General features: G+C 36.4%; 2 protein-coding genes across 2 annotated transcripts; one reads left to right on the forward strand and one right to left on the reverse strand.

Annotated features, from left to right (window-relative positions):
* Positions 1–4,238: 4,238 nt before the first annotated feature.
* Positions 4,239–6,923, reverse strand: LOC130974708 (protein FAR1-RELATED SEQUENCE 9-like). Its single transcript, XM_057899567.1, has 3 exons — positions 4,722–6,923; positions 4,378–4,578; positions 4,239–4,277 (listed from the first exon to the last, which is right to left on the reverse strand). The coding sequence occupies exons 1-3, from the start codon at positions 6,921–6,923 to the stop codon at positions 4,239–4,241; spliced, it is 2,442 nt and encodes an 813-aa protein (XP_057755550.1).
* Positions 6,924–10,638: 3,715 nt separating this feature from the next.
* On the forward strand, positions 10,639–13,339 carry LOC130977004 (protein MODIFYING WALL LIGNIN-1-like). Its single transcript, XM_057901990.1, has 3 exons — positions 10,639–10,859; positions 11,436–11,686; positions 12,791–13,339. The coding sequence occupies exons 1-3, from the start codon at positions 10,701–10,703 to the stop codon at positions 13,194–13,196; spliced, it is 816 nt and encodes a 271-aa protein (XP_057757973.1). The 5' UTR covers positions 10,639–10,700; the 3' UTR covers positions 13,197–13,339.
* The last annotated feature ends 10,720 nt before the right edge of the window (positions 13,340–24,059 follow it).

Consider the following 24,059-nt stretch of genomic DNA (forward strand, 5'->3'; position numbering starts at 1 on the left):
GTACGTGCTGCGATAAATCGGCTGGTTTTAAAGGATTGTTGGAGAGGGTTGTCGGATCCGATATCGGTAAAGGTAGCAGCTGGGGAAGGAATAAAAGTATAATGGAGTAAGAAAGAGGATATTAGTATTTGGTTCAACGAATGTTGGTAGGGTTGTAAAGTTATCGGGTTTAGGGCATCAGTATTTTGTGATTTTTAAGTGTTTTGGTGGATCTAAATTTAAGTTCGTAGTGATCTATTTGAGTGACTCGAAGGTTGATAATTCGAGTTTGATTGGTTTCTATAGTGATCACCACTTTGTGGGAAATAATTTTCCGAGTCATGTGGCGGTGAACATTATAGAAACCTCTCACACTTGAGTGATCAACCTCCGAAGCATTCGAGCAGATCACCACGAGATTAAATTTAGATTGACCATGATACTTAGAAATTACAAAATACTGGTGTTTTAACCTGTATAGCTCCACAATTCCTTGCCAAGCTGCATTCAGCCAAACAGTAACATCACCTTTCTTGATCCATTTGCATGTATTCCAGCCGCGTCTGAAAAATTCAACGATATTGGATTTGACAATCCTTTCCAGTAAGTCTGTTAAAAAAAACTTGGGGAAGGGTTGTAGTCGGCAGGACGTCTTAAATAAGATATTTACAGCCGACACATAACATTGAATATTAGGCTGGATTGATGGTTACGTGTGTCTCTTCTTTGTTGAGGGAATATTGTATTGCATTTTTTTCGGGAAAAAGTGTTACATAGAATTTGTAACCCATTTAAACGTTTTAAAAAAAAAATTTTTAAAAACACAAATTTTTGGTTGTGCGAAAAAGGCGTAGGCGAACACAGATGGACAAGATATATACATATGTAGTCAAAACAATTAGTTTAAATAATGATATGAATAAAATTTTTCGGTGGCTTTCCAAGAATAATTTATTCTACCATCGGCAATCCCCCTATCCTTATCCTGCCACATCATGATCCACGTAAGTCCTCCTCCTTATCTTGTTCGATTAACTTGACTGAATTTGTTATAAATTGCAACGAAACTCTATCTTTTTCGGTGTGATGTATTTAAAGATTGATTCTTCCTTCAGGTTGGCGGCATCTGAGAGTATGGCTTAGTACAGACCGAGAACAGCTTCAGATATGGTGGATCTAACGGCGAATGTTACCGGGGGAGTTCACCGATCTGGCAAAGCTTTATTTCTTCGTGTATCTAGAAGTCTCTGACCGGAAACTAATTGAGGTGCTGTTAATATCACCGCATCCTGCTACTACTTTCTGTTGTAATCCCGTTTCGTAGGGTTTTGTAACTTTGTCTGATATTCGGGGAATCATGGTTGCAGAGTAAGGGGGTTCAATACATGGTGGATCAGGACCTTTTCGGGATATAGGTGTTTGCGACGATCAAGTGGAATCCGATTTGGGTAAGCCAGGGTTCTAATTCTCCAAGGACCACGTTGGTGTGATTATGGTGTTTTTTGTGGTGCTGATTTTTATCTGTGTAGGATCTCATTCACGAATTACTATGTTTATTGTTATTATTACTAATTTACTAAGTAGATTGCGCTCGTTGAGTTTGGTACGTGTTTAGAAGGGTGAAGTCTAAGTTGTTCGTTGCAATAAGTTCATCAGTTATTTGAGGTCGCTTTCAGGTAAAAATTTTGCTGAAACCACATCCGGCAAAGTCGTGCAACTCGAAAGATGTCAGAGTGGAGTATGTGATCTTTGCCATGGAGTTGATTGCTAAGCAGGTACCAGCTCTAGTTGTCCATATTTTGCGTGTAGTGTAATGGTTTGTATTTATGTCTTGGTGACGTTGTATGTGCACGTTGCTGTATCAATAATAACTGCTTGTTTGAAGTGATACAAGTGTGGCTGTATATTTAGGTTGAAACACTACTGTGAAATTTGATGTTCAGCGTTTTGTTGTTGATATTACTGTCCAGAATTGTTGCGTAAAATTTTGGATGTAGAAAATTTTTGCAAAATTAATATGTGCAGGTGTGAACTTGAGTTTCATCTCTTTAGTGTAGATATTAATGTTGACCTCAAAAGCTTCGAGCACAACATATGTATGAGCAGTAATTATATGTTGCCTTAGTTGTTATCACCTTCCTACTATTGTCAGTCGGCTTTTTTAGGAACCTTCTTATGCTTACGTGTTAGGAATTTTTAAATCGGCTAACAAAGGTTATATGCATGTGGAGGAAATGGGAGGTTAACAGTGTGTAATGCTTGTGTATTTGTCAGCTGTGAGTATTTAATTTTGTACACGTGACCGATTTCATTCTAGAGCATCAATTTTCTTTAAATAAATCTTGAGAAGGACTTTCAGTATGCGATTTAGTTTAAATTTACGTGTGCTATCAAACATATTTGAAAGAGCTTTTTCTTTCATATAATTCATATTTGAAAGCGCCTTTTATTCATATAATTCACAGTTGGTTTCAGGTTGTTGCTGTTTATAAAGGAAATGCTACTCAGCATTCCCCCAGCAATACATAAACCTCCACAAGCATCACCAACACCACTTCAACAAGCCAGTGATCTGGCAGCATCAACACACCCCGAGAATGCTTGATGCTCTTCTGTTACAAAGTAGATAGATGCATAAGCCAATGATTTAAAGTATGTTATTGAGGTGGAATTATCGTAAGCCAATTGAGTTGCATATACAATTTCATGATGCGTGGACTGGCGGAATCAGAAAACTGTCAGTGTAGTCTCATTAGGGCGGCCTTTTTTTAGGATTCTTTCCCCTGGAGTGACTGAATTCTCTCGAGTGTGTATTTAGTTCTCTTATCCGTGAGCTCTTACCTATTTTAATCAGTGTGTATTTATAACGTAAAATATTTTGCGTCATAGTTTCAGTTGTATGTATCACATGTTTACTTTCTTTTGCTAGTAATAATACTGGATTCGGTGCTAGGCTAACACACGAATTAGGCATGTTTACTTTCTTTTGCTAGTAATAATACTGGATTCGGTGCTAGGCTAACACACAAATTAGGCGGAAAACCTGGGTTTAATATAAGACTACGAAAGAGTTAAGTAAGGCCAGCATTGGATCCTAACGTGCTTTCTTATAATAAAAGGAGTGAAAATGGATGGAAGCAGTATAGAAGCTTCTTTCGTCATAGATCGTGGCTTCATAGTTCTAACCAACCTCCATGAAAGTATTGAGGATTCTCGTCTAGGCATGTCATCTATACCAATAATTCGATCAGATTAGCGTCACGAAAACAATGCTTATCTACGAACCGTAAAATGGGAAAACAATCCCCCATGCGAGTGACTGAATGATTTGATTATAAAATCTCCTTACAGGATCAAAGCAAACTAAAGACAAACTCACCAGATCCTTTCGTCGATTGAGTACAATGGGTCCACTGGGTACTGGACAGGCAGTTATAATGGCAACACAAAGCACATAGCATAAACTTGCCCTTGAAAGAGTCGCGTAAAATTCAGCTCGTCCACGGGGAGATACTGCTAAGACACTGCAAATATTCATTTGACCTGACTTGTACGATTTATCACTGTTAAGACATTAGAAGTTTCAACCCACTTCAATCCAGAGGGAGAATTTCCCAAATTCAAATTCAACAAAATGACAGGTGAATCAGCTACTGCCATTCCCAGCAATTGCCACACCCTCAACTTCCAAACATTGATGGCGACTCAACCCAAGGGGAGCATTGAGTGTGAATAAAAATCCCACAAATCTCACAACACAGATCAGGGGCTGGTTCCGTGTGCCTGCACTACCAACAATGGTAGTTTCCGAGGCCCAGGGCCAGAGAGACATAACTGAATAAGAATTTCTATTGTTATTCTACTGCTATTATATATTAATCTCAGCATAAATGGAGTTTGTGGGCTAAGAAGTTTATTACAATGTGTCACTGGAATATAAAAAATAACGCAGCATTTTTCACACCCATTGCTTTGGCCAACTATAGCAATTTGGCATTACGTTCGATGTTTGGTTTGTTATACATCAAATATATTTTATCACTGACATATGGTCAATCATTAACCTCTTGAAACAGAAACCCAAAGCAATTCTGGTCAAGATCATTGTCTTCGTACAGTTAATATTCAGCTAGAATATGTCCACAAAAAAAAAATGCATACACAACCTGTTGCAACCAGTGTCTTAACTACTGAAACATTAAGTCCGCTTAGAAGCTACACGGTACACATAAACGGCAACTCACTTCAATTTTCCATAGTCATAAAGACTTTGCAAGAGATGCCACCATGTCCATCAGCTGTGCCAGTAATCACAGAAGGATGTGAATGAGAAAGGAACAACATAGCTTTACACGACCACCATTTGCTAATTCAGAAAACAAGAGACATAAAGCGTACCTTCCTTGCATTGGCGTCTTCCACATCAAGACCGCCGATAGTGCCCTCCCTCAAGCCTGGACCGTAAGAACCGAGATTGGCCTCCTCCACTATGGACTCATCGATTGTCCCGAAGTTAAGATCATCCATGGGATGAGGATGAGTAGAATGACTTGGCTGTCCAACCTCTTCGTTCGACCCAGTTACCTCATACTCGGTCACCTGTATGCAATAGCACCAACATAATTAATCACAACACAAGGACATCTAGAAATATATTAACAACCGTAAAAGAACCACATATACAATCACCATAGTGTAAACATAAACAGTAACTAACATTTATGTAATGATACTAGTTTAACCTTCGTGGTGTGTCCGCCGGAACATGCGGCGCCAACGTGAGAGTCGCCAGCATCCAGCCGCGTGGTACGGGCCTTTTTTATCTTATTTTTCGTGCTGCGCAGCGGACATGTTCGTTTGGTATGACCAGGCAACTTACAAGCCGCACACTTTCTCCTGTTCTGATTTTGTTTGCGCACCCTTGGTGCACCCTTCGTTCGCACGACATCAGGATCACGGAGTTCCGCGGGCGTGACCTCACCCTTGCCGTCACCCTTTTTGGAGAACATCTCCTCCAGTTTAGCACGTAGCTCCTGTAGCCCCTTCATCGCCTCCGTGAATAGACCGATTTCTTGTGCCCCAAGAAAAAACAACCAATGAGACGCGGAATGCAATGCCCCATGACGAAGCAAAAACTGCCGGTCACTATCATCATACTTTGTCTCCACGTACTCGCCAACATGTTTTGCATCTTTCGTCCATCGATTCAACACCAAACGCTTCGGGACCTCCATCACATGCTCGTGCTTCAGAACGAAGAACATATGCTTACATGGGTACCCGTGTGTATCCCAGAAGTAACAGTCACACTGCAAACTTCCCATATTCTTGTCACATAAGACCACAATAGGCCGGCCGGGGTGCCCGAATTCATCTACTGTGTACACTTTGGTGGTAAGCGACCGCCGAACCCCAACAAAGTTAACGGAAGCAACGGCTTCGAGTTTCTTCTTCACATCATTGAAAACTGTTCGGGTATACACTCTAGCGGCAAACCGTTCCAGGGAGTCCAACGAGGTCGTCAACACGGGGTCACTATAGATCGACCTGAACTGAGATAGTAACTCGTTATTCCTAAACTCCCGAAGAAGAAGCTCAAGGTTTTGGACAAGTTCCAGCATTGTGTGCTTTGACTGAAGAAACTTCTTCATCACGCTATTAATGCCCTCACACCGCGATGTAGTCCGGAACCCAACACAAAACTTATCCCGCAAGTATGCGTTGGCCCACATCTCCCTCTTCCCATACACCTGGTTCCCCCACAACGTGTCATTCAATCCATACTCAGACGATGCCTCCACCCACTCGGTCTCAAACTCATCGACCCCCATGTCTGCATACAGCCACCTGTTGAATAGCTGCCGCAAAGCCATGTCCTTGACGTTAGATGTAACATTCTTCTCAATGTGCCATGCACAAAGCCGATGGGTTGCATCCGGAAAAACTCTTCGGACAGCCTCCCTAATTGAATCATCTCCGTCAGTCACAACAACCGATGGCACCTTGTTGCACATGACCTCCAAAAAATTCTCCAGTAGCCATGTATATGATGCGATGCTCTCATCTAACACCAAACCAAACCCAAATATACACGTTTGCTTGTGGTTATTACAACCAGAAAAAATAACCAGGGGCCTATTATACTTGTTCTTCTTATATGTTGAGTCAAATGCAAGAACATCACCGAAGTACTGGTAGTCAAGCCTGCACCCACCGTCTGCCCAGAGTAAATTTGCTAGCATGTCATCGACGGTAACATTATAACGCGCCATAGACATCGGGTCAGCATCAACTTTTCCTTCCAGGTACACTATCGCCGAGTTCGCATCCCCGTCAGATATTCTAGCTCGCCTACTCCTGTCGACGTAGTTATAGGCATCCTTCTTCAGGAAACCAACTAGAGAATACCCACCGGCCATGCCGGCCAGGTACTGCATCGTCTTCGAGGTCGAGATTCCACACCTTTGCATCCCATCTATTTGAGCTTTTGCCGCTTCTTTCATGGTCCGAAAATTTGGAATTAGGTGGACCATCCCAGGATGTGTGAGCGCATGGTTATGCTTCGTGATAACCTTTTTCACCCTCCAGATGTTATTGCGCCTGTCAAGGTATATACACATCCTCGCCTCACAGTTTGTCCTTGTCTCCGGCTTATGAGGCCTCATCCTATCCACCCGATTGTAATGTTTTCTATGTCTGAGCCCTTCTTTATTGCAAAAAAATCTTCGCCTAATTAGGTTCCCACCTCCATCCTTAAACATATCCCCTTTACGAATTCCAAAACCATGAAACCTCCCCAACTTCTGATAGAAATCATATGCATCTTCTTCCGTTCGAAATACCTTTCTCAATATGTCGTCGTCTGTGAGAGAAGCAACATCGCCATAATCGACACCATCGTCACTCCGTGTGTACAACACATCTTCCAAGTTGACTGTTGCCATCTACGTATTCATTTAGATCTCGCATTATACAAACAACTTTCATGACTTAAGTTTGCACATTCTCGGTAAACAATTGTAACCAATGTTATTTTTTATTTTACTATCATATGTACAAACCACTTGTATTACAAAAAAAATTCTAAAGAATTAAAAAAATAAATAAATTCACTGTTTAAATTGAGTTAGCTAGAAGCAGATGCATGTTTATTCAAGAGATACAGGATTGTTTATGTTTCCACTGGTAATTAAATATGTGTATCCAAAGGAGAAGTTAAATTCCGGGAACTTTCATGAGCTCAAATCTAGCAGCATAAAATACAACATTGAAGAGTTTAGCAATGAACATTTCCATATATGCATCGAAAATCTACAAAATTTCAAAAAATATTACTAAACAGATGCAATAAGTAATCACACTATTACCAAACTCAAAAATAATGAAAACCAGATAAGCCCAATCATAAACACTATTACCAGATTAAATAAGAAGTCAACCAAAAATCACCTGGCAAATCCAATTAAAAACAGCTTCTCACTTTGTACCCTAAATCCCAACTAAATCACGGGAACCAAAATTATTTTGAGGGAAAACAGGACAGTTCAATGCTAACAAGTTTAATGAGAAAAAAAACGCAACAGCAGCAGAACAAATCAGTTATCATTTATCACAAATTTCATATTCAATACACAAATCCATAATCAACTAATCAGAGATATTCCAAAATCACAAATCACTACTTCAGACTTCAGAGATATTCTAATTCGGCCTAAAGCCTTCAACAATATACAAATTTCCACCATTAGCTAAGTTTCTACCATTAGCAACCATACATAATAAATTCTGCCTAACAGGATAAGTTCCAACCATTAGCAACCATACACACAAATTTCCGCAGCGTAACAGAACATTCAGAACCATACATCCAAATTGCCAACTACAAGACAGAATCAAACTTCAAACCGAGACGCAAGACCAAAGAAGAGGAATTGAAGATCCAAACTTCGGAACCAACATGCAAAGCAAGACTGAAGCAGACTTGAAGAAAAATGGAACAATAGATTGAGAGGAAGACCAAACCCTCCGGGAAGATGAAGACAAGAAGCCACTAACCTAGGTCGGTGCCGAGAAGCCGGCGTAGATTAAGAGCCGAATAGGTTCTGCCGAGTTACTGAGTTAGGCGGTGACGCTGGAGAGGCTGGTTTTGGCGGCAACGATGGAGGAAGACGCGAAGGCAATGATGACATGCGATGGGGGGCGGGGCTGACGACCTGGGATTGGCGGCGAAGACGGAGGGCTGGGCGGAAGGCTAGGCGGCTAGGGCTTCTTTGATTCTTCGTTCTCCATTACATGAATGAAGGAATGTTTGGGAGAAGGGTGGGTTTGGGTCACAAGGGGCGTCTGTTGGGAATGACTTGGATCTGTATCTTTCTTTTTTTTTTTTTACCAAATTAAAAACCGGCAACGGTTTATTCGTACCGGCAAGTTACCGACCCGGTCGAACCACCCGGTTCAACGATTTTCATCACCTTGACTCTTATGGATCTGAAATTGTTCTTTGGTTATGGATCTGAAATTGGGCTACTATCTCATTTAAAATAAAGGCCAACACAATAATCATTCACAAAAAAATAAGGCCCAACTAGCAAAGCCCTGCTCTGCCGAAAATTTGATTGCCCACCAACTATGTTATGCCAAAAAATTGTTTAACATCATCTTTCCATTACCAAGGATACTTAACAACTAATTCTCTGCGCCCCTATCTTATCTATATCTGAAAAGCTGTTTTCTTACCACCTTGTGTCAGGAACATTGATTGACCAACTCTATCCACACAACAGGTGTCGTCCAACGAATGCATGCACGTGGTATCCACACCTCTGGATATTCCTTTCAATCCATACCACAGCTTTTGCCTATATTGGCAGCTATTTTTGTCTCCCATCTCTCTTTCTCATTTACATTTTCCTCCTCATAATATAGCTCTTTTTGTACTTATGTGCTAAGTATTTGTTTTACTTTATGTGACCTAAATTGATACATTTATTTTCTTTAAAGAAGATATGTAAATTATATATTACATAAATATTTTTTCCTCTAATTTAAAAGAAATATTGTATATCAACTCAATATATGAAACAACATTAATGACAAATAATCTTATTCTTATGCTAATTTAATATATAAGAAAAAGTTGAATACAAAAAGAGTAAATATCATCACTCTCTAATTAATAATATTATTTTTCATTATATATTACTCAAATTATTTAAAAAGTTAAAATATTAAAATAATAAAAATAATTTTAAAATTGAGAAAATAACTTCCATAATACAAATAGTATAACTCTAGAGAAAGGTTCAACCAAGAATATTTAGCTATGGAGAGCAATAACAACCGTTCATCTTGAAAATGCCTTGCCTCAAACCTGAAGCAGAGAATTCATTCGCTTTCTCCTCAATTCTCTTGCTTAGAAAAGACTTATTATTCAAGCATTTTCAATTCTCACCCTTCTGTTAATCTTTGTGTTCTCTTTTTCTTTCTGGACTCTCAGTGAATATTACCAACGGATATAACATAATTATAGAACTTAAGGTTGTCTACGTTTTTATAAGGGTTAATTGTATTTTATTTTTTTGACTTTTATATTTTGTGTTTCTTAACTTTAGAATATAACAAAAAAAAGTTTTGTTAGGAAACTAACTAGAAATGAAGTTAACTCAAATTAACTAATTAAAAAATAGGTTTATTACAAAAAAAAAAATAAACAACCCCTTACTATCTTATTTTTTTGAATTTCAAAATCAAAAAATAAAAAAAATGATTTAATTGGCTTATATTATAATCGGTGTCTTAAACTTTTTATATATGTGTAGTCAGATTCCCTTAAATTTGTATATCGACCATGTTAATTTTCAAGAACATAGTGAACTAAATTTAACTGAAAACTTCAAATTCTATATGGACATTAAAAGAAAATGCTATAACCAGCCGTTTATCCAGAATAAATTACAATTTTTTTTTTGTTTTACTTTAATATTTGAATTCAACTAAAAAGTCAATTTTTTTATCCATATATTAGCCAATTTTTGGAAATTATTTTTTTACTATAAATTTTAAATCATAAATTTTATAAATCCTAAACTCTCTAAAAAATAAAGGTTAAAACAATAAAAAAATTGGCTTAATTAGTTTGATATATTTATTCTTAATAATAATTATATGTGATGCTAAAAGGATGTAGCTTTTCTCATCTTTTGTTCATAATTGTCAATTGTGATGAGAAAAAGAGAAACAGAATTAACTGAAAGGAACAATAAAGTTTGGAGTGAAAGGGGCCAGAATTTGTGATGACTCATGAGTCATAAGCCACGCTATCTTAATTAGTTTTGGTGAGTGAGTGCTAAATTACAAAACAAAACCTATGGTGCCAAATTAACATTAACAATGTAGTCGGTCTAATAGTTAACTCATTAGTCCACTTAAATAAGTGTTTGAAATTCGAATTTTACCTTGTACATTGACCAACAGTTTAAATGAAATTAAAATTCGTGACAAATTAACCCTTAACTTGCCGAACCGAAAGATAGAAACTAAAAAAAATTGACCCTTGTGGAAGTATGCTACTTATATTAAATCCTACAAAGTTGGAATCTTTAATTTGACCCTTTAAGCAACCTTTGCTCCAAGCAATTCTACAACTCCTTTCCTCATCCTTCTTCTTAAAAAACCTTTGCTTCTTTCCTCTTGTTTTGTTCTTTCTCCTTTGAGAAGAAAAAATGGCAAGGAGAATGGCAGTGACACATGCAGACCTTGAACCAAGAAGAAGCAGAACAGATTTGAGTAGCAAAACTGGTGCATTTCTTATGGTTCTCACAATCTTATTAGGCCTCTTGTGTTTCATCTTGTGTCTCATTGCAGAAGCCACACGTTCTCAGGTTCAATTTCTTTTAACTTTTACTTCATTTATTTGCATATACTTATGCTATTTGCTGCATCATATTCCTCTACATGATATTTCTTCTGTTTAAAATAACTTTCCTTTTCATCTTAGATTTTATCAAAAAATTAACTATCTAGACAATGAACTCAAAAAAAAAAAAAAATGACAGTTATTTTAAAACAAATAAAATATGCTCTTAAGTTTTATATTTCGAACCATAATAATAAATTAATCCCACAATAGTTAAAAATATCCTAAATAATATTCGGTTTAATACTTATATATACACATTGTATTAAGATTTTATATCAAGATATAACATTAGATAAATATCTTATTTTGTGTAATTATACTGACATATTATGATTATAGGTTTAATATATGCTAAAAATTCAGTCGACTTCACGTGAAGTTGATAGTTAAAAGTCGTTAAATAAAAATTTATTCTAATCAGTCAAATAATCTAACGACTCTCAATTATCAACTTCATGTAAAGTCGACTGCACCCGAGTTTCCATTTTAATATATTAGAAATTTGAGTTTGGTAAATGAGGTGATGATGACGTGGCAGGTGACATGGATGAACGCAGAAGAGAAAGGAAAGGATGGGAAATCTGAATGTGTGTATAGTGGGAGTGGGAAAGTGCCATTGTTATGTGCAACTAGTGCTTTTGTTGGACTAGCAATAGCCATGTTAATGGAGCACACATACATGTTAATAGCAGTAACAAAATCATCACCTGCTTTGCTTACATGGGATCCTGATTCTGCTTCTGCTAAATCCCTTACATGGCAAGCTGCATTTTTCTTCCTAACAACTTGGTAACTTATTATTAATCATCTATTTCATGTCAATGTTATAACTATAAAGTTATTAGCTTTGTCCACATTAAAATTCTTTAGGAGTTTAGCCCACTACTAGCGTTGGTTAATTAATACAACTAAATATGTGTCATTAGGGTCAAATTAATTAATTGATTGTCCAATCATTTGAAGTCTTATTTCATTCACACATTATTTAATTTTTCTAATAGGCTAATTCTTTAGATTTTTATATTTGGAAAGAACCACTATGTTAGCTTTACAACTCAAATGGTCTTTAATTTAAACTAAGACAAACCTAATGACCAGGGAAAAAAAAACTTATACTACGTGTATATTAAAATCCGTCATAAAAATTAATCATTAATATATAATATATGTTAAAATACAAAATATATATTAAAAATGAATTAAACAATATATATTTATACATAAATATATGACGACTGAATTTGATAACTAATTTTAGTGTACAAATAACATTGTTTTAAAAAAATTATACAACTACTTCTAAACTACTTCCAATTCTCATTTACCAGTGGCCCAGAGGGAATCTTGCTTCTATATTTTTTTCCAGAAACAAATCAGTCCTAACAACTAGTTAATGATTATGATTATGACACCTATGTCCACTAATAACACATTTCTACATGCTCCAATTTTATAAACATTAATTTTCGGAACATTGTCAATATTAGAGTTATAAGTTATCGTCAATAAGATGCTTGTATATTTTTCTTCTAGAAAAATGTTGGTTACAAATATTATAAATATTCAGCAATATTACTATATTACCTATACTAAAAAATTCAGTCATAAAATTATTAATTTATATAAAGCACATGTTGAAACATAAAATACATATAAAAATAAATAAATAAAATAATATATATTTATATACAAATACATAATGATTAATTTAATAACTGATTTTTAATATATACGTAACATTTTTCATAAACAATAACCGAAAGTTTATATGGAAATTTTACTTTGACTAAAAGGGATAAAAATTGAAATTGAATGTTATATGTATCTGATATGATCGAAATTCATAAGAATTCATGAAATTCCACAGAAATTAAAGTTTAAACTATTTTGCAGGCTTTGTTTTGCAGTAAGTGAAATTCTGTTACTAGCAGGACTAAGTGTAGAATCAGGGCACCTAAATAAATGGTCAAAGGCAAGAACGGATTGTTATACGGTTAGAGAAGGCATTTTTTCTGCTGCTGGTGTTTTTGCATTAACCACAGTGTTCCTTGAAGCTGGTTTATATTTAACAGCACTTAGAGCACAAAGATTGTGTGAGGAGATAGCAAACGTTAGAAGAGAGGTTCTTGAGGCCTCTGCATTCTACTCTTCTCCGCCGCAGTCGCCGCACCAACGACACTTGGCCGCGGTTTCCCGAGAGAACCCCACATCAATTAGAGATAGTGCTCAGACTCAGGGTCATCAATTGTTACTTTCTGTGTTTCCTACTCCCTTCAACAAAACCTATAATATTCTCTAAAATATTAAGTGTATGTTTTGGGAAACATTTCTTTCCCAAGTCAGCGCAAAACTATGTCGTGTATAACATTCATTCAATCATGTAAATAAGTAAATATGCTTCTGTTTTTTTTTTTTTTTCTTTGGATTCGGAATTAGATATGATTGATTTGGGATTTGGCAACTTTTGATGTCACAATTTGGACCAGGGCTGTCTTTAATTGCACAGAAATTTAAATGGGTTTGTTATCGATAATATTATCAGAGTCATCATCTATTTTTAGACTCAAGTAAAAATGCTGCAATTTAAGGATATCAAAGTTTTATTTAACAATTCCCCTAGGTAATTAAGAAAGATCCAATCAATTCATGTCAATTTCTATTGGGTTGGACTACAGAACTCATTTCATTAAAAAAGCTACATTCCCAATCACTCAAAGTTAAACTTAATTCTCTTAATTATTATAATAAACCTAATTTACACTAATTTTTACACTAATTTAGCTGAATTGATTTTTGGTTTATAATTTAACGGTTAACAGATACAATAGTTTAAATTCTTTAAAATTGAGTGTGTCTTTTGATCACAATTAATTTGTGTGCACCGTTCCATGATTAAAATTATATGTATAGTTTTTACTAACTTAATTTATTTGGTTTCGTTAAGCATTTTTTTATATCCATTTGAATAGAGATTGTTGTTGAATTATTTTATTTTTTCCTATTTTTGTACATATTTAATCAGGGTCAGTCTAAAATCAGCACAGGTTATTTGGGCTTATCTGATATTGAATTTGAAGCATTAGATCAGATTGACAAATAATTCAATGGCCTATATTTAATTTATAAATAACTTATTAAAAATTATAATAAACATAACAATTTTAAAATTGCCCCATTATAAAATACTAGCGGCTCAACAGGCACTATCGTGCCTGTTCAGCCACTTTTCTATTGTTTTTTTTTTAAATTAAAAATTATTTTTTGCTAATATATTATTTATTTTTTAAATTTATTAGATAAATATTTTTTTATTATTTTAATATTAACATGACTTTATTTATATAATATTTTATTAAAATTAAAACTATTATAAAAAAATTTTAAAATATTAAATTATAAAAACACACAATAAAGAGGTATATATATATATATATAGTTCAAAAAATAATGATAATAATATTATTCTGATTCAAAAAAATTATATATAAATCAAAATACATATTAGTTATTTACAAAAGATAATTTTTACTTAAATATCACAGATATTTATATTTGTGTTCATATTTTTTAAGTGGTAGGCTAAAATATGAATCTGAAGAGGTCTTCATTTTCTTATAAGTAATGAAAAAAAAAAGAAGAAATGAGAATGTTTATTTTTTTATTTTTAAATATCAAACTATAAGAATAATTAATAACAAAATAGGAGAATATAAAAATTGTGTACTTGAAAAAAATCTTCGTAGTTCATCATACATATCCTTATTAATAATTTTTTGAGTTTTGAACAACTATCAGATTTATTTACTACAAAAATAACTATATAAACACTTTAAGATTATTCAATTAAATTGATTCCTTAATATAGTAGGGACAAATTCAATTAATTCAATTAATTATAGATTTGATAAAATAATTTAAAAATTAAAAAATATATTTAAAAATAAATATAAAATTTTATAAGTTATTTAACTTTTAGACGTTCAAAAATTATAAATTTAAATTAAATAAGATATTAAAAAATTTATTATGTTGTTATTATGTGTAATAAAATTAAGATAAATATTTATAAAGTAATTATTTATAAATATTATAAAGTTTATTTATTTATTTTTTTAACAGTATTTAATTTGAAGTAAATATAAAAATTTATATTTAAAGTATTTTTTTATTTTTATTAATAATTCTAATAAATAAAAAATATTTTATTTTTTAATTTATATTCATAATTCTAAGAGATAAAAAATATTTTATTTTTTAAATTTTATATTCAATTTATTAAATTATCTTTAATTCTAAGATTATTTTTTGAATTATTAATGTATACTTTTATTATATCTTCTTATTGTACCACACACTATTATTTTCTCTTACTATTATTTCTATCGCACACTATTATTGCCTTATTCTCCTTTCTCATGTTTTTTTTCTCCTCACACTTTCTCTTCACCCAATCGTAATTAATTATCACCAAGTACTATTATCACAACTTTCAATCTTGTTTATCACTTTGATCTATAATCATTTATTATGTTAATTTTATGAGTCGTTGAAGTGTTGTTAAAAGGTTTGGTTTTTATGTCTTTTGAATATTTAAATGTATAAAAACAATAGTTTTTTCTTGATGTGAATTTTAAGTTGTCTTATTATTCTATTAAAAAAATGTACCCACATAAAACATTCGAAATTTTTGCTCAAATTATCAAAATTTGATGTCAGTAATCCTTAAAAAATAATTTTAAAATATATTATTTTAACTAATATAATAAAAATAGTACATTATTGTAAGTTTTTAACTAATAATTATAAAATTAAGTTGCAATTTAATATAGGCCCTTAGAATAAAAGACTGTTACTTCTTACATTTGACTACTATTATATAAGTTGTACGTTTGTTTTATTGTGTAAATTAATTAAACTATATTTTATTATTTTATTTTGTATGTTTTAAAATAATGCGATCCTACTATAAGGATGATATTAATTTTCATAATCTAATACTAACCTTCTTACTATTTTGTTTGTCACTTAAATATTATTCATAAAAAATAGTTAGTTAAAGTAAAACACTGTATAAAGAGAGTAAAAAATTTTTTTTTTTGAATTAAAAGTTCTAATATATTTCTTAATCATCACTTGATATAACTCATATTTAATAGGTTAAAAAATTCTCTCTCTCTCTCTTATATTCTTAACTTCTTCTATAATAAATTTTTTACATTATCTAATACATAAAATGTCACATCCTTACATTTATCTTAAAAGTTAAAAGTTAAAAGTAAATTATATTAGTATTTTTTAATAAAATTAAAATAAAAAGATAAAAAGCTACCGAAAAGAATAATATTAAGTTTGAGTTATGCTATGTGTACACCAAAGTCCGCCACCAGTATAAAATACATGCTAGAATACAAATACACATTGAAAATAAATTAAACTACACATTTTATTATACACAAATACATTGGTGGCTGATTTTGGTGTACAAATAGTATTATTGATTAAATTTTATGTTCTTTTGTACCAGAATATTATAATTTATTAGATTATTATATTATCTTTGTACTACAAAACAAAAAATAAAATTCTATATCTTTTTGCTGTTACTTATTTTACTTTATTTTTATTATAATTTATTATATTATTATATTATTTTTGTACTATATAACAAAAAGTGAAATTCTATATCTTCTTGTTGTTACTTATTTTACTTTATATTGGCTATCTAAATTAGCTTGTATAATATTGTAAAGGTTGAATGTAAACCCCGGTTAATTAACGACTAATTAACCCATAAATGAGAATTTATTCTAGAAAGCCTAAAATGTGATTTTTATGGCTAATTGTGATAGAGGAGATTGAGACGAGAATTTTGGTACCAATTTTATAGAATTCGGACCAAGATTGGACCGAACGGGCCAAACCGGGCCAACCGGACCCAAAGTGGGCCCTTGGCCCAACATAACTTAACCAAAACCCTAGTTTTCAGCACTCTCTCTCCCCATTTGTTACACACACAAGCTGAAAATTAGAGAGAAAGGGAGAAGAACACTCTCTCAAGTTCTTTCTCTCACTTGATCTTCAAACCACCATAACTTTTGATCTAGAGCTCCGATTGCCGCCCCGTTTGCGGCCACGCGTTCACCGCGGAGAGCTCTACAAAACCCATACAACCAATCTTGAGGTAAGCCACACCTTGCTGTTCGAAATTTCAGCCCCTATTTTCGAGTTTTATGGGTGAAATGTTGAGATTTTGGGTTCTTTGATGTTATAGGACCCAACTCTCTTGAAGGAGAAGGTTAATCTTGTCTCCTTGGACCTTGGGTGTGGTAAGATTCTCAACCCTAGTGTGATTTGTGATTTTATGATGTTTGGGTTTTGAGATGTTGTGTATGGGTATGATGATTGTGGCTTAGGTTGTGTATATGTGAATATTGGAGCTTGATTGGTGACTTTGAAAAGCTTGGAAAGGGTTTGGTGGTGAAAAATCTGTTCTTGGAGGTGTTGAGGCCTTGAGAGCTTGTGGATAAGTGATTTGGAAGTGCTCCGGGGGAGCTTGGGAAAAATCGGCTAAGGTATGGTTTCGGTTTCCCGTATCTAATATGTAATGTGGTAGGAAATACTTAGGCTAGAGACCCTAAGATAGGCATTGAATGGTTGATGTTGTTGAATGATTGAGATATATGATGTGGTCATATATGTGATGATGATTATTGATGACTTGGTGGTATGATGTATGAGAAATATGCATGTTGTGATATATGCTTGATGATTGGTTATGGTTGAATTGTGGGTTGAACCATGTGATGGTGAGTAAGATGTTGATTGTGTACAATATTGATTTATTGGAATTGGTGTTGTTGAGAATTGGCATGAGTAATAGTATATGATATGTCAATATGTTTGAGTTTGAGCCACTTGGGTGAAGTAGGCTAAAATGATGTGATAGTGATTTTGGTAATTGTGGTAATGTGTCAATGTGTGAGTTGAGGAGGCTTGATGTTGAATTTGATACATTTTGATTGATTTCAAAGCAAAGGGATGAAATTGGCATGTTTTGATTGATTTTGAAAAGAATTGAAAATGGTTGTTTTGAAAATGGCATATTGTGGTTTTATATGAAAATGTGGTTTTTGGGGCATACTTTGACGGGACATAACTTGGACTACGGATCTCCGTTTTGTACCAAATCTGTTTAGAAATGAAATTGGATCCGGGATGTCCATGCCGTTCGAAGAACGGGTGAAAAACGATTTAAAATGGGGAAGTTATGTCCGTCGGAAGATTGGGGTCTAATTCTGTGAAATCCTGCAGCTTTTAACTTAGAGAATTTTTAGCAGAATGACCCCTTGCGCGTGGGCGCACCTGGCGCGTACGCGCCGATCTTCCGAAAAGTGCCATCCACGCGTACGCGTGATGTGCGCGGGCGCGCCGATTGGGCTGCACCCAATGCCCAGCTATTTTCCCGAGAGTTATGCCAGAACTGTGCCGGTGTTGTGCCTGGGGCACGAGAACACCCGCGCGTACGCGTAGGTGACGCGTGCGCGTCGATGGGCAAGTTTGGAATCCACGCGTTAGCGTGCATGACGTTTGCGCGTCGATAAGTTTTTGAGGCCATCCACGCGTGCGCGTGGAGTGCGCGTATGCGCGGCCCTGTTTTCATCCCAAAGTTGATTTTGAGTTTTAAAAGCCAAATCTCATACTTCTAAGCCTCCGATCTCACCATTTATGTCTTAAATCATTATGGCATGTCTAGCTATTAAAAAGGGGCTAGTGAATGAGGCAACTTGCGAGTGAAGCAAGGGAAATATGAATGATCAATGAGGATCAAGATGATTATGTGAGATGCGGAGGATGGTGGTGGAAGTGCTTGTTATGCCATTGGCCGAAGGGCCGTAATTGTTTATAAATTGGCTGGTTCTGGATTGAACCGTGAGCCGGAATAGCTGTGTATGCTATGAGTATTGGCTGGTTCTGGATTGAACCGTGAGCCGGAATAGCTGTGTATGCTATGAGTATTGGCTGGTTCTGGATTGAACCGTGAGCCGGAATGGCTGATATGGATGTTGATCCATGGATGAGAATTCATGCATGTTGATGCTGAATTATTGATAATTGTGAAATTGCACTTCCACTATCAGAGATACGAGTATCCCTGGGTAGTAGCAGTGGCTAGCCACCACGTGCTCCAGGTTGAGGCTTGAGACTCTGTTGACCCTATGTCGTAAGTGTGGCCGGGCACTGTGAAAGGCCTGGATGAGCTCGAACCCCCGTAAATATTCACCAGTGAGGGTGATGGATATGGATCATGTTTATGATCAAGTTTATAACGAGTATAACTCGAGTTTGGGGATGCACGACAGAGGGACAGTCCAATGGTTAGCGACCAGGACTTGTCGGGTTGGCTCTATAACCGACAAGATGATATCATCGGCCACTAGGGACAGGCATTCATCATATGCATACTATGTGAATTGTTTGAGATTGCCTATTTGACTGCATATTACTTGCTAATTGTCTAAATGTCTTAACTGCTCCTATTTGTATATTCTCTGTCTGATATAACTGTGTTTGATATATTATACTCCTGCTGGTGGTTGGGAGGTCTGAAGGAATTGGAAAGGGAAGTATTAGTTAGACTGAAGAATCTTTAGTCAGATGCCCTTATATGGTTTAGCTTGTTTATAAGCTTTGATATTATCTGGAGGAAGTTCTAGGATTGCCTTTGGCTTTCCTCTATTATTATGTATTATATATGTGGAAGCTGTTACCATGCTGGGGACCTCTGGTTCTCACCCATGCGGATTTTGTGGTTTTCAGATGCAGGACGTGAGGTTTCCCGCTGAGGCATGCTGGAGACTTCTTGATCGCGAAGATTCCTTGTTCTTGGGAACCATGTTTTTGGTTTATATGTTTTGTTTAGATACTTATATCTCCATTAAATAATACAAACTGTGATGACTCCTCTTCTGGGAGATTTTGGAGAATAGGTTTTATGTATTTGTGTCCCTTTGGGTTTCCTTTGGGGTTTTCCTTATTTTATCATATGTATATATTGTTATGCTCAGACCGGTTATCTTCGCATCCGGATCTTGAGTCTTGATATTCCTGTTTTTGACACTCTTTTGTATATATATATAATCTCGCGTTGGTTTATCCTTAATCGTTACGTTTTCGATCGGAGTGTTGCGCTTTAGAGTTGCGGTTTTTGTTTACCCCTTTTTCTACAAAGGCTCCTAGTTATAATCAATCATTCATACTACTATACGTACTAAGTTTTATTTTAGAGGTCGTAATACCTTGCCATCTCTGAATTATGACTTAAGCATAAGACTTTGTATGGTAGGGTGTTACATTATGGTATCAGAGCAGTTCGTTCCTGTAGAGCCTGAGGGATGGACTGACTATGCTTCTGTGCATTCTCTGTGTGTGTGTTATGTGCTGTTAGTATATCTACTTGATATAATTGGCATAAACGTTCATGAGTATGCATTTGGGACTTTGAAGCACTAGACTTCCGATATTGAGACTGATCAACTTAATATCGATTGTTGGGTGTGTATAGGAACCAGATGGCGCCTCGTGGACGCGGTAGAGGTAGTGCGAGAGGTCGTACGAATGCTCGTGCACCGGAGAATAACCCTAATGACCCGGTGAACTTTATGGCTGCGTTGGAGAACATGGCTGCTGCTATGCAAGCCACTGCTGAGGCTCTTGGTCAACAGATGAACAACCATGGTAATGATGGAGGTGGAGTTCAGGGCCCGATGACTCTAGCAAACTTTTTGAAGGTTAATCCGCCTAAGTTCAAGGAAACTACTAGCCTGACTGAGGCTGATACATGGTTTCAGGCTATAGAGCGAGCGCTGCAAGCGCAAGTGGTGCCTGAAGGACAGCGTGTCGAGTTTGCTACCTATATGCTTGTCGGTGAAGCATCGCATTGGTGGCAAGGCATCCGACGTCTTCTGCAGCAGGGTGATGACTATATCACCTGGAATGTCTTTCAAGAAGAGTTCTATAAGAAGTACTTTCCGACTTCGGCTAGGACAGCTAAGGAGCTTGAATTGTTACAGCTGAAGCAGGGTACCATGTCCATATCTGAGTATACGGACAAGTTTGAGGAGCTGTTCAGGTTCTCTCGCATGTGCCAAGGGACCCCGGTGGACTATGAAGAATGGAAGTGTGTTAAGTATGAAGGAGGACTCCGGAGTGATATCTTCAGTTCAGTGGGACCAATGGAGATTAGGACTTTCTCCGAGTTGGTAAACAAGTGTAGGGTTGCTGAGGAGTGTGTAAAAAGGGCAACCGCTGAGAAAGGGAGTCACAAAGGTTCATTTCCACAGAACCGAGGGAAGAGCTTTGCACCTAGAGGTCCGTCTTTCAAGAGGGGAGGCTCTTTCAGGAGGCCCAATAACAACAACAACTCCCAAGGAAAGAAGTTTGGGAAGCAGCCTCAGAATGATCAAGCTTGCACTAGGTGTGGGAGTCACCATCCGGGAGCACCATGCAAGGCCGGATGGGGTTTGTGCTACAATTGTGGAAAAGCGGGGCATAAAGCCGCCAATTGTCTGGAGAGGCAGAAACAAGGTGCTGGGAAGGCACAACAGACTGGTCGGGTGTTCACCACTTCAGCTGTAGGAGCTGAGGGATCTGAGACACTCATTCGAGGTAACTGTGAATTAGCTGGTCAGACTTTAAATGCTTTATTTGATTCGGGAGCATCACATTCATTCATTGCATTTGAGAAAGCCCATGAGTTAGGGTTGAAGATTGTAACTTTAGGTTATGATCTAAGAGTGTACAATGCTACCCATGAAGCCACGGTAACTAGGCTAGGATGCCCGGAAGTTTCCTTTAGGTTCAAGCAGCGTGATTTTGTTCATAATTTAATCTGCTTACCGATGATCGGTCTTGATCTTATCTTGGGATTGGATTGGTTATCTAAGAACCATGTCCTACTTGATTGTTCTACAAAATCGGTGTACTTTATGCCGGAAGATACGGAAGGGCCGGTCGTGGTGAATAATTATTACTTGAACTCGATGATGGTGAACTGTTCTGGGATCGAATGTCAGGGTATCATGTTGTTAACAGCGGGTGTTTCGGGTGATGACCAAAAGTTGGAACAGATTCCGGTTGTGTGTGAGTTTCCGGAAGTGTTTCCCAATGATATTGATGAGTTTCCACCTAACCGAGAGGTTGAGTTTGCCATTGAGTTGGTGCCCGGGGCGGGACCAATCTCAAGTGCTCCTTATAGGATGTCACCGTTAGAGATGAACGAGCTAAAGTCTCAGTTAGAGGATTTGTTGGGAAAGAATTTTATACGACCAAGTGTTTCTCCGTGGGGTGCTCCAGTGTTACTGGTGAAGAAGAAAGATGGGAGTATGCGGCTCTGTGTGGATTATAGACAGTTGAACAAGGTTACAATAAAGAATAAGTACCCATTGCCAAGAATTGATGATCTCATGGATCAGTTACAAGGAGCTAGAGTTTTCTCCAAGATTGATTTGCGATCCGGTTATCACCAGATAAGGGTGAGGGGCGAGGATATCCCTAAGACCGCTTTCAGAACTCGTTATGGTCATTACGAGTACACTGTGATGTCCTTTGGATTGACGAACGCTCCTGCAGTGTTTATGGATTACATGAATAGAGTCTTCCGTCCATTTCTGGATAAATTCGTTGTTGTCTTCATTGATGACATACTAATTTATTCCAAGACTGAAGAAGAGCATGCGGAACACTTGAGGACCGTGTTGCAGATTCTAAAGGAGAATAAACTTTATGCAAAACTGTCTAAGTGTGAGTTTTGGAAGAGTGAGGTGAAGTTTTTGGGCCATGTGGTGAGTAAGAAGGGAATAGCCGTAGATCCAACTAAGGTGGAGGCGGTGATGGATTGGAAACAACCAACCACCATAACAGAGATAAGGAGTTTTCTGGGTTTAGCTGGCTATTACAGAAGGTTTATCAAGGGCTTTTCACAGATAGCGTTACCAATGACAAAGTTAACCCGCAAAGACACTCCGTTTGTTTGGACTCCTGAGTGCGAGGAGAGCTTTCAGACATTGAAGAAAAAGTTGACTACTGCACCAGTGTTAGTGTTACCCGAGCCGAATGAGCCATTTGAGGTGTATTGTGATGCCTCATTAAAGGGTTTAGGATGCGTGCTGATGCAGCATCGTAATGTGGTGGCGTATGCCTCACGACAGTTGAGACCTCATGAAGTTAGTTACCCTACGCACGATTTGGAGCTCGCTGCGGTTGTGTTTGCCTTGAAGGTGTGGAGGCATTACCTTTATGGGGTTAAATTCCAAGTTTTCTCTGATCATAAGAGCTTGAAGTACCTCTTTGATCAGAAAGAGCTTAATATGAGGCAAAGGAGGTGGATGGAATTGTTGAAGGACTACGACTTTGAGTTGCATTACCATCCGGGAAAGGCGAATGTAGTGGCGGATGCACTAAGTTGGAAGTCGTTATGTGCAGCTTGGATGATGCTTCAAGAGGAGAAGTTACTCAAAGGATTCGAGAGTCTGAAAATTGGTACTCAAGAAGTATCCGGAACCTTGTGTTTGAGCCGATTAGAGATCTCAAGTGACTTTAAGTCCGAACTTCTAAAGGCTCATCAAAATGATGAAGCTTTATGGAAGGTGTTACCGGCCATTGAGCAAGGAAAACAGTGGAGGGTGTCGGAAGAAAAAGATGGGTTATGGAGATTCAAGGGTAGGATCATTGTGCCGGATGTTGGCACCTTGAGGCATGATATTTTAAAGGAGGCACACAAAAGTGGATTCTCCATTCACCCGGGAAGTACTAAGATATACCATGATTTAAAGGCGATGTTTTGGTGGCCGGGTATGAAGAACGATGTGGCGGAATATGTTTCAAAGTGCTTAACTTGTCAAAAGGTAAAGATTGAACATCAAAGACCTTCCGGGATGTTGCAACCTTTAGAGATTCCGCAATGGAAGTGGGAAAGTATTGCAATGGACTTTGTGTCGGGATTGCCAAGGACTAGGGCTGGTTTTGATGCTGTTTGGGTGATTGTGGACCGACTAACGAAGTCAGCTCACTTTTTGCCCATTCGGATGACTTACACCCTTGAGGAGCTAGCACGGTTATACATAAAGGAGATTGTGAGACTCCATGGTGTACCTGCTACTATAAT

This window comes from Arachis stenosperma, chromosome 4 (assembly GCF_014773155.1).
Source record: "Arachis stenosperma cultivar V10309 chromosome 4, arast.V10309.gnm1.PFL2, whole genome shotgun sequence".
NCBI classification, from domain to species: domain Eukaryota; kingdom Viridiplantae; phylum Streptophyta; class Magnoliopsida; order Fabales; family Fabaceae; genus Arachis; species Arachis stenosperma.